Source organism: Macaca nemestrina, chromosome 8, assembly GCF_043159975.1.
Source record: "Macaca nemestrina isolate mMacNem1 chromosome 8, mMacNem.hap1, whole genome shotgun sequence".
NCBI lineage: Eukaryota > Metazoa > Chordata > Mammalia > Primates > Cercopithecidae > Macaca > Macaca nemestrina.
Window position 1 is genome coordinate 49164813 of NC_092132.1, and position 11216 is coordinate 49176028.

Below are 11216 nucleotides of genomic sequence, written 5' to 3' on the forward strand. Positions count from 1 at the left end.
AAGCGGCGTTTCTCGGTTCGCGATGTGGCGTAACGCGCCTGCGGACTGGGCCCAGCGTGTCCTCTATGACTTACCCAGAAGGCAACGTTTCATTTTCTGGTCAAAATGGCTGGCAAGCAGGCGGGTAAGTGACTGGGGAGTCTTCTTGGCGGGCATCGTCGCGCTCCACCGTTTATTTTCGCTGCAGCTCGCTCCGTTTTCTCTCTTCTTTGTAAGTGACCAAGTTTGTCGCGGAAGGGAAAGTGGCGGCTTCAGTCCAGCCAAAAGGACGTGCTTCCCCACTCGTTTGTTGTTCCCAGGCCGGGCTTGCCTATATAGGGTTGGGGTGTTAACCCGCTGTTTGTGAAGGTGCCCGCGGTGGCTCTAACACCCCTGGAGTTCCAGCTGCCTGTGCTCGGAAGTCCTTCCCCTCGGCCTTAGAAAAGTTAAAGGTCACAAGAAGATAACTAGTGGATGACTTTCAACCAGAATGAGCTCAGTGCTTTCTTCTAAGACCCAGGTGCTCTATCGTGTGCACTGGCCCTATAAATTCTCCTGCCAGTGCCACGAGGGAGATATTAATTTCCCGTTTACGCTGATAAGACAACTGAGGCAAAGTGACCCAAGGAAGTAGAATTGGAAATTTCATTGCACCCCTCGCGCTTCTCAAACTGTGAATCAGAGACAGTCTAGCAAGGGATACGAGCGACGCTTCACATTAACCTTGGATTATCTAGAACGTCAGCTTGATCAGTAGGTTTGGAGAAATTTGAATTTATTGTAGGTTCAAACAAATTTATTGTGGAATAGAATGCAGATATTACTGGAATATTTAAAACAACTTGAACATTAAGTTGGGTTTCCTTGTTTTTTTGTTTTGTTTTTTTGCTAATCTCTGCCCTCTGGCGGTACAAGTAGGAGTATCTTTTTTTCTTTTTTTTTTTTTTTTCTTTTGAGAAGGAGTCTTGCTTTGTCGCCCAGGCTGGAGTGCAGTGGCACAATCTCATCTCACTGCAATGCAACCAAGTTGGAGTAGCTTTTAAAAAATATTGATCCTTTTCTCCCTGACCCCAGCAATTGTGAAGCTGTTAGGAAACATCAGGTTGCCAGAAACATCCGCTAACCTAATTGACATTGAGCTTTTTGGGGGTGGGGGAGACTTTTTAAATAATTATTTTATTAATTTAGCAGATATTGAAGGAGTCTTACTAAATTCAAGACACTGATTCTGTGCGTGTTTGGGATCTACATAGACCAGATCTCAACTCCCATTAGCTAACTCTGACCTTGGGTTGGATCACTTCTGTAAGTCTGCTTCCCTTGCTGTAGTAAGAGGCATGTAAATAAATCAGCTAATGTTGGTAAAGCAAATAGGAAAGTGTTTGGTGCACAATAAGTGTTTAGTGAATATTATTCTAGTCACTGATAGGTGGTTAAAAATAATCTGTCTTCCACAAGTATGTTTGTAGATTGTTGACTGATACTTGTTTTTCTAGCAGCAGTTTTATACATGACTTCATTTCCAAGGAGATGTGCTGAAGCCACGTAATCTGTAGTGCACTGAGTTTGCAGGCAAGGAGGGCTGAGTGAAAGGAGAGTTTGCTTTCCTTCCTTGGTAAGGGGCTAACGCTAGACAAAATTTTAAAAGAAAATGTAAACTTGTTCTACCTCCCCTTTTGTAAAACGTCTCTCCTAAAATGTCAGGTACGGTCCTGCTGTACTTGGACCCTGCTGGGTTACTTCATCAGACTCAGCCCTGTTCCCCAAAGAATTTTAAAATTACCCATTTCTCATCCGTTTTCAATACCTATTCCCTTGGGGGAACTTAGTTGCTTAGGAGGAGGTAAATGGACTTCTTTTACTAATCCATATTAATGTTTAAATGACTAATGGTATCAAAATCCTCCCCAAAATACATATATTTTTAAAGAATGTAGCCAAATGAAATAACTGTAATGTCGAGTAAAATTTTTACAGGATGAGGGTCATTTAGACCTGCCAGCCTATGCTGAAATCTCACTCTCTTTTCATACAACTCCAGCTCCTTTGAAATGAAAAGTTTACAATTATTTCCTGTGATCTATTTATGAAACTACAAATGATAGAAATTTCCAAGTCTTTTTCCTATCTCTCACTCCTTCATTTCTGAAGGTAACAGGGCAGGCATAAGGGCACACGATGTACCTATGGATCTTTTGTACATTCAGTGTTTGAGTTTACCCTCTTCTTCCATGACTTGCCACCATTTTCCTGCAGCCACTTTTGCTCATAAATAAAATAAGCAATTTTTATCAACAGTTTATAAACTTTTTTCTTTTAAATCTAATTCTTTTTTGATTAAATTCTTGCTGTATATAGTATATACTTTTAAAAGGAAATTTCTTTCTATGTTTGCATTCATCAGCAAGATAACTGAGTACTGGTTGCTTGCCCATCAGTGTGTTCATATAGTATAATTGTAGCAACTAACAGTGTGACAATGATCAGTTTCAGCATCAGGCAAGTGGCTGGATGGTATTCGAAAATGGTATTACAATGCTGCAGGATTCAATAAACTGGGTAAGCATCTGTGCTTTTTAATTTTTCTTTTTTTTCTGAGAGTATTGCTTTTACAAGTGTTACTGTGGTTCCAAAAAATATTTCAGTTCTTGTATACATCAGAAGATTTTAAAATTAAATCACATTATGTTAAATCCAGTTCCTTTTTAAAATTTTTTTGAGAGGAGAGGGATGAAAGCCTCTAAAATGTTTGACTTGGTAATGATTTAAGTAGTAAGACATTTTCCTTCTACACCCCTTCTCCCAACTCTACCACTTAAAATTTTATTTATTTATTTGGGACAGAGTCTTGCTCTGTCACCAGGCTGGAGTGCAGTGGCGCAATCTCAGTTCACTGCAACCTCCGCCTCCCGGGCTCAAGTGATTCTCCTGCCTCAGCCTCCTGAGTAGGTGGGATTACAGGCGTGTGCCACCATGCCTGGCTAATTTTTTTTGTATGTAGTAGAGACAGGGTTTCACCATGTTAGGCTGGTGGCGAGCTCCTGACCTCAGGTGATCCACCTGCCTCTGCCTTCCAAAGTGCTGGGATTACAGGTATGCGCCAGTGCGCCCAGCGTTCCACTTAAAATTTTAAGTTTTATAAACACTGAAAGTAGAGATTTTTCAAATATTAAAATTTTATCATATCCATGCGATCATATGTTTCCTAAGCTTTTTTAGAACTTTGTAATTTGCCATGAACTTCATCTTTTGCTATTGAAGCTTGAAGAAAGTGTAAGCAAAAGTCACTGGTTCCTTAGTATACTATTATTTTAAGATTCATGAATACCTTGATCTCAGATTTAAACTATGAGAAAGTAGAGATGTGGTTTATTAATGTGTGTTTAAAAACAAAGTAAACATTTAAAATATTTTGTAAATGGTTTAGATAAAATATGAATTTTGTGGCATTGGATTTTAAGAGGCTCATATATTGTTTCCATAGTCTAGTTCAAGAAATAACCCATTATATCAAGTAATAACTCATTACTTTTAATGGCAAAACCGCAATTACTTTTGCACCAACCTAATGTATGAAGTGCATTGAATTTCCATTGAACCTAGTGATTTGAATTCGATAGTTCACCAAAAATTGTAAGTTATAAGTCATAAAGATATTTTACTAATTTTAAAAAAACGTGATTTTTGAGATGCATGTGCTATCTAACTTTGTCGTCTGTCATAGGGTTATTGCGAGATGATACAATGTACGAGGATGAAGACGTAAAAGAAGCCATAAGAAGGCTTCCTGAGAACCTTTATAATGGCAGGGTGTTTCGAATTAAGAGGGCATTGGACCTGAACCTGAAGCATCAGATCTTGCCTAAAGAGCAGTGGACCAAATATGAAGAGGTAGCACAGCTTTATCTACCTGACAATGTTGCTCATTAAGGATTGAGTTTTAGAAACGAGAAACATGTTCATTTGCGTGGTGTTAGAGTTTTCTGAGTCATGTCAAATAAATATTCTGTCAATAGTTTGGTGAGGTTAATAAAGCAAATGTTATTTCCGTTTTAGAAGAAAACCACATTGACTCTTATATGTGAAATGATTCTTCTGAAATCACTAAGCAAGTCTCTAATATAGAGAGCCAGGACTAAAATCCAGGTCTGTTGCCACCCAGGTCATTGTTGTTCTACCTCTGCACTCTGCTTCCTACTTAGATGAAAAGATCAGCCCATTGAGTGGCCCTCCAGATCCCAAGAAGAGCTTCTGTGAAGCAAACTCTCACCCCTTGAACTGCATTGAAACTAGGCAAAGGCCTGTAGACACTCATTTCTTTTTCTTCCCAAAAAGACTTCCCTCTCATAACCTATCAAAGCAACTTACCACACTATCACCACAGATTTGACTTTTTAAAAAGCAGATAGTTCTTAGGTTGAGAATATGTTTTCTAAAATTGGAAATTAAAAAGTAATTTTCTTTTTCTTGTTATCGAAGACCTGTTGAGTGTTTGGGATATATCAGTACGCAATGGTAACATATAATATTTCATTCATTCTTTAGGAAAATTTCTACCTTGAACCGTATCTGAAAGAGGTTATTCGGGAAAGAAAAGAAAGAGAAGAATGGGCAAAGAAGTAATCATGTAGTTGAAGTCTGTGAATGCAGCTGTTATGAAGATGGTTATACTTGAAACAAACAATTTTAAGAATTATTTGGTCTGCAGATGTTTTACTTTAAATAAATGTCTATTGTAATGGCTGGAGTTTTTGAATTCCAAACCTTACACTGAATAACTACTGAATCCATTTACTGTTAAATTTTTTTACAAACTTTCAAGATATTTTTAGTCGTGTTTAACTGCTGCCTGGAGCTCAGAGGCCACTTTATCAGTTTTCCTCACTGGTTGGATAGCCTATCAGTTTATGGAAGGATATAACTTCCATAAGTTACATCCTTGTGGAAGCTACTGAATAAAAGAAGGGGGAGTACATCCCCTAGTTTGCCAGGATTGAGAAATAGCCTCTTCACTGCTATCCAAATAGATTTGATTTTGCATCCTATCATTTAAAAATAAATTATGTATTCACCCCAACATAGGCATGCTTAAGTAATACATATACTCCTGTGCTAACATGTATACTAGAAAACAAAAAGTAGACATTAGAAAAATGGAAGTATAAATACAAATCATACTTGTCCCCATATCCCAGTGACTTTTCCACTTTGGAAATAATTGTTATGAAGTTTAAGGCTTGGATACTAATCAGTTAAAAGTTTTAAGATCATAGGGTAATTTTTTAAAATATAAATTAGAATCATTGGCTTGGCATGGTGAGTCATGCCTGTAATCCCAGCACTTTGGAAGACTGAGGCGGGCAGGTCACCTGAAGGAAGGAATTCGAGACCAGCCTGGCCAACACGCTGAAACCCTGTCTCTACTAAAAATAGAAAAAATTAGCTAGGCGTGGTGGTAGGCACCTATAATCGCAGCTGCTCAGGAGGCTGAGGCAGAATTGCTTGACCCCGGGAGGCGGAGATTGCCGTGAGCCTAGATCACACTACTGCACTTCAGCCTGAGCGACAGTGGCTCTGTCTCCAAAAAAAAAAGGAAATTAGAATTATTTAATGTCATTTCCACTCCTGAATTCTGAAATGCTTTCTTTGGTGGAGGTGAGAGTGTGGAGCCACAGCTAGCAGAGAAGGAACAGTAGCACCTGCAGCCTCCCTGGTTTTCCAGGACAAGTCATTGCTGTGTGTGGTAGGAATGCCTTACTTCAAGTAACAAAACTGTGTGGGAAACAAATTTGTGTTACATTTAAAATTTGTAAAGCAATGAGAAATGTGTGTATCATGAAGAGCATCTTCAAATTTTTGCTAAAATAGCCTCTTAAATTCCCTAGGAACCCGCTTCCCCCACTAGTTTGTTTTTTTTGTTTGTTTGTTTTTTTTTTTGGCCAGATTATTTTTCTAAACCTGTCCTTAAATCATGTCAATTTTCTTTTGTCTGGTTCAAGACAACAAGATTACTTGATAATGGTTTTGCTCAGGTCACATTGTGACAAAGTTTTAATGTCCTACTTTGCAGAAGGAGGCCAAGAAGATGGGCTATCTAGAACCCCTTTTAAAAGCATTTGTCTATTCAGAAAATTTTCCTGAATAGATGTCTCCAAAGGCTCTTTTAATTGTGATTTCAAGATCACTTTTGCAGGACTCTGGTCTATTCGTTCAGACATCTACCATGTACGATTACAAGGAGACTAGAACTGAGGCATCTCAAAGAGTACTGTCAAGGTGTGTAGGGAGCCGGGTGGGTGGAGGGAGGCTGGGCTCTGACCCTAGAAACCATGCTTATGAATAGCTGTTAATGTTTAAAGCAAGCCTAAGGGCACTGCTGAAGGACAGGGGAACAAATAGAACTGACCAAGATTGAGGTATAACAGGAACCCCCAGGCTATCCACCTGCTCAAGGTAAAAAGTGTGGTATTACATAGGGCAACCTCTGATTTTGTAAGAGTTCTTCCTAAAGCCAAAGTGTATGCCTATTCTCTGTTTCCAGATTACTTCATTCTTCTAAATGAGAACAAGTGTGCAAAAGTTCTTTGAACACGATATCAATGTTTTGTGTTCATTGTAAATTATGGTTATCGTCCTGCTTGTTATGAAGACTAAGAAAGTAGATCTAGTATTTGGCTCACATAGGTGAATGGGTGAGAATTTGTTAATCCATCAGTGAAGTCCTTTCATTTGAAAGAGAGAGCCTTTCTTTTATCAAAAGCTGTCCTGTGTGAAAAATCAGCATGAGAGCGCCGGAAACACACAGGCTCGTCCTGTAGACAGAATGGTAGGGTGATTCCGAGCTAATTCTGGGTTAGACTGCACAGGTCTGAATCTTATTTGCTCACTGTGTGGTGCTTTAGGAATACAATTTAACCTCTCCGTGCTTCAGTTTGTTTGGCCCTAAGATAGAGCTAATGATAGAAACCTACTTTACACAGTTGTGAAGATTGACTACACGTCAAGCACTAACAGTTTTTGGCACATAGTATGCATAATGTAAATTATGTGATGAGAAGTGAGAAAAAACAACTTGGGAAAACGATGAATATCACCAAAGTCTAATAGCTAACCGGTAGCTAAGGTCCAAGGTCTCCTCTCTTCCTTCTATGCGGCACTCTTGTTTCTGGTCCGTCTACTCCCCTTGGGTGTCACCTCCTTGAGTGAAGTACCTGCTGGAGATAAGAAGAGTGGAACTGGATCTGCATGACAGCTTTGATTAGGATGGAGCTAAGACTTGGCTATCTCCCTGTTTTGTGTTTTGGATGGGTGACATTTTAAAACTGCCAACATTAAAATCCTGCTAATTTGCTTTGTACAGTTTAAAATGTTTGATATCTTTTATTGTTTAAAGTTTGAGATTGGTTTTGAATATCCGGTTTTCCTACATCTTGAAGAAGGATATGTTTGTTTACTCTGAAGTGGTCTAGTTCTGTTTTTCTGTTTTACTATACTTTGCAAAAAAACAGATGGCTGGCTTACGTTCACTGTTGTAGTGCACTACCTAGCATCACTCAGCCTTCCTGTTGTCAAGGTGTAGGAAGCAGTGTAAGGGATGTTGGACCTTAGGACCCCCAATTGCTAGCTCTGGTCCTGGTTCCAGATTGCATGGAAATATTTGGTAACATTCTTGCACTGAGCTATCATGGTCTGAATATTTATGTGAAGCTCTACGAGTGGTACCAAAATGTTAGTGATGGAATTTTCACTGATGGCACCTTTTCCTGTTTTTAAATTCTAGAATCTTAATAAATCCCAAGTGTACATTTTGGTAATGATTTCATTTAGCTATTTACTTTAAGGACTCCCTTTTAAAGCATTAACTCTGCACTAATTTTGACTTATGAAAAGATTCAGCAGTAAGAATAAAAACTGGGCCAAAGCCCAAAATAATAATCCTTCACAAATAGGATGGTGTTTTAAAAATATGGGCATCCTGTGTGTAGCTTTGAAAATAACCAAAGTACTTGGAATTAAAAAGTTAGGTGAACATAAAAATTGTCATAACCAAATCCTTGACAGCTTGATGGATGAAGAGCATATGAGTTTACACTATATGGCAGGAGGCATGGATTTTAGGAGGGACAGCAACAGAGAGGGATGTTTAGAAAGTGAATAAGACACATAACTCTTTGGAAAACAAGGAAAGTCCCTTTATTAGAACAAGGCATGAAATTCTGCCACTAGGTGGCGATGCCCCATAACTTTACAACTTAGGGTACATCACACCAGCACTATGGAAGATTTCTCCATTCTGCACCCCACCAACTCCCTCCCCTCCTTCATTTTTCAGGATGACAACACCTTAGAGGTTTATGGCCATCAGGAGAATTTACTACTAAGCTATATACTGATGTAATGAAATCTAATATATGTTGTGCAATGAATTATGAGATGTTATTTAGTTTCAGGATTTTATTACTTCAATCAGTTATGACCATATTTCCTTTAATATGATTGCACACTCTTTAAACATACCAGATGACTGTATAAGGAACACCTAATAAAGTCCATAGATGTTAAAATATTTTAAATGTTTTAATTTATATGCCATAATTTGTTTACATTCTGGTTATACTGGTGTTCATATTAAAAGCCATAACATGTTAGAATCTGAGATCTCAGGTTGGATAGTGCCTCTAAGTTATATTTTACTAAGAAATTTTATTGTATTAGCAATTGAGCAAGGAAGAAGAACTGAATCGTTATAAGGTGGTTAATTTTTAGCATAGATGTCAGAAAGCCTGTTCATATTCCAGAGGCTTATGATAAACTATTTAAATTGTCATCCTGGATTCTGATTATATCTCCTACAGGGAAAGAGTGTATTATTTATTGAACTTTTTATTTGAATACATGTGCCTATTTTTGCATACATGTAAAAATGTAATTTTAAAATAAACCCCTGAAAACTTCTGGTAACATTATCCAGTTGAATAATTGTTCTGTTAGTATTCTAAGTATTTTAAGAAAACTTTATACATATCTATGACAATTGTATTCACAAGCCAAACCAAAAAACGATAATTATTTGTTTTACAAAGGAGTCAGCTTACAATTTATCTCTTATGCGTGCATTTAAAATGTGGTCTGCCACTAAGCTGGAAAGACTGATCTGAGGCCAATGATTTAGGCAAGTCATTAGTCTAAAGATTGGCTTCCTCAGCTATAAAATGAAAGGCTTTGACTAAAAAGTCTTTAAGACTCATTTCAGTACCAAAACATTCTGGGTCTGTGATTTAACTTACGCTCTTTATTGTTGAGATGAACTAATACTGATGGAATACTAGCTTTGTACTAGGCACGGTTCGTATGTTGTCTCTTTTAATCCTCCCTGCAACCTTCTGGCATCGCTATAATTATGCCCATTGTATGGAAGAAGAAATTGGGTTTTGAAAGTACATTTTATGTTTGTTCATTATATAGTTTCATGGGTTTTTCTAAATTGATGTATGTGTTTATATTCCAGGCTAGGCAGAAGCTAGGTAGAATATAGCAGCCTCATCACTGTTGAAATCTGGGGCTAGATAATTCTTGTTGTGGGGGCCTCCTCTGTATGTTATAGGATATTTAGCAGCATGCCTGGCTTCTACACGGTAGATATCAGTAACACCTCCCACCTCCAATTGTAACAGCCAAAAATGTTTTGAGACATTGTCTGGAAATGTCCCCTGGGGGAGCAGAATTGCCCCCGGCTAAAAACCACCAGTGTAGGGAATACAGAGAAAAACCGAGATGGTAGAGACAGGTATGCAATCAGATACATGAAAATGTAAATATATATGTACATACTGTGTGAATTGTCCACAAAAATCATGTACTGGCTACTATGGAAACATGGAGACGGTAAATTAACTCAACCTGGATGGGAATCAGGGCCTCCGATAATGTGGCTGATTCCAGAAGAGTAAGCTAAGTTAGCCAAACCAAGAAGAGGGTGAAGGGCTTTCCAAGCAGAAGAAAATGAGCCGGAAATGCTCCAAGGCATGGAGGGGCAGGGTGTATGTCTAGGTAAGGACAGGCAGTTTTGCACTGATGGAGTAGCAAATGTCAGCTGGAGAGACATGGGAGATGAAACCTGAAAGATGAACACCATATTGAGATGCCTGGACTTCATCCTGTGAGCAGCAGAGTGTTTGGATAGATTCTGGGAAGTGAAAATGTTGGGGCAAAGGGGATGAACATTTGAAGTTTTTCAATACTGGACTTCCAATTTGCTTTTCAAAAGTTTATAATAATTTATATTCATCTAAGCAATCACGAGGGTCCCTTTATTGCATTCCTGCCTGCACTGAGTGCTCTCATTAAAAACAATCTTTGTGAATTCGGTTGGAGAGTTTCTTGTTTAAGCTTGCATTTCTTGGATTGAGTAGCTAGACTTTTTTCCATATGCTATGATCAAGTTGTTATTTCTCTTTCATCAGTCTTGTTCATGTCCTTCGCCTATGGGCCTATTTTTACTTTTCACAGCCTTTTCCTTATTTGTTCAGGTTTCCTCGTAGCTCCCTCTTTGCCCTTCCCAAACCTGGGTCAGTTCTTATCTATTTGTATGAGGACTTTATAAGTTTAGATAAATTTTTACTTAAATTTGCTGAAATGATATTTTTATTTCATTGTTTGAATTTTATTTGAGGTTTTTTGGATGCCTTTTCAACTTTGTTCATGGTGGGTTTTGTCAAATGGAGGTTTCTGATTTTTATGTAGCACAAATTCTCAGTCCTCTCCTTTGTGGTTTTGCCTCTGAGGTCATGCTTTGAGAAGTCCTCTGTTTACTCCAAGGTTTCATAAATATCCAGCAAGGTTTTCATCCAGTACTTTCAGGTATAAGAAACAAAACCATAAATCTTCAATCCCTGTGGAGTTTAGGTATAGGGTGTGAGCAGAGTATATTTTTGAGAGATATTAGAAGGTCCAGTTGGCCAGACTGGATGTCAGTTAGATGTTTAGGAGATGGATGTGAGGAAGGGTAAAAGAGAGAGGTCCAGAGGGGCTCCACCAACAGGGGTCTGTTAAGGGTGATGCAGCCTGGTAATCAGCCCCTTCTGTGGGCTTGTCATTCTGTGAGATGTTGGCTGTGCTGTGTATTCTAAATCTACTGTTGTCCCTTCTGGATTCAGCTCTATACCCCAGGAGAGATAAACTGATGTAAAGACTGCACAAACAGACACTTTTGCCTTCTCGCTTCTGGCTTGGTCTTG

At 38.5% G+C, this 11216-nt stretch overlaps 1 protein-coding gene across 1 annotated transcript; it reads left to right on the plus strand.

The window, feature by feature from the left end:
• The first annotated feature begins 1 nt into the window (after position 1).
• LOC105476105 (ubiquinol-cytochrome c reductase binding protein) lies at positions 2 to 4722 on the plus strand. The gene is made up of 4 exons (XM_011731764.2): positions 2 to 124; positions 2467 to 2538; positions 3704 to 3870; positions 4525 to 4722. The coding sequence occupies exons 1-4, from the start codon at positions 106 to 108 to the stop codon at positions 4600 to 4602; spliced, it is 336 nt and encodes a 111-aa protein (XP_011730066.1). The 5' UTR covers positions 2 to 105; the 3' UTR covers positions 4603 to 4722.
• The last annotated feature ends 6494 nt before the right edge of the window (positions 4723 to 11216 follow it).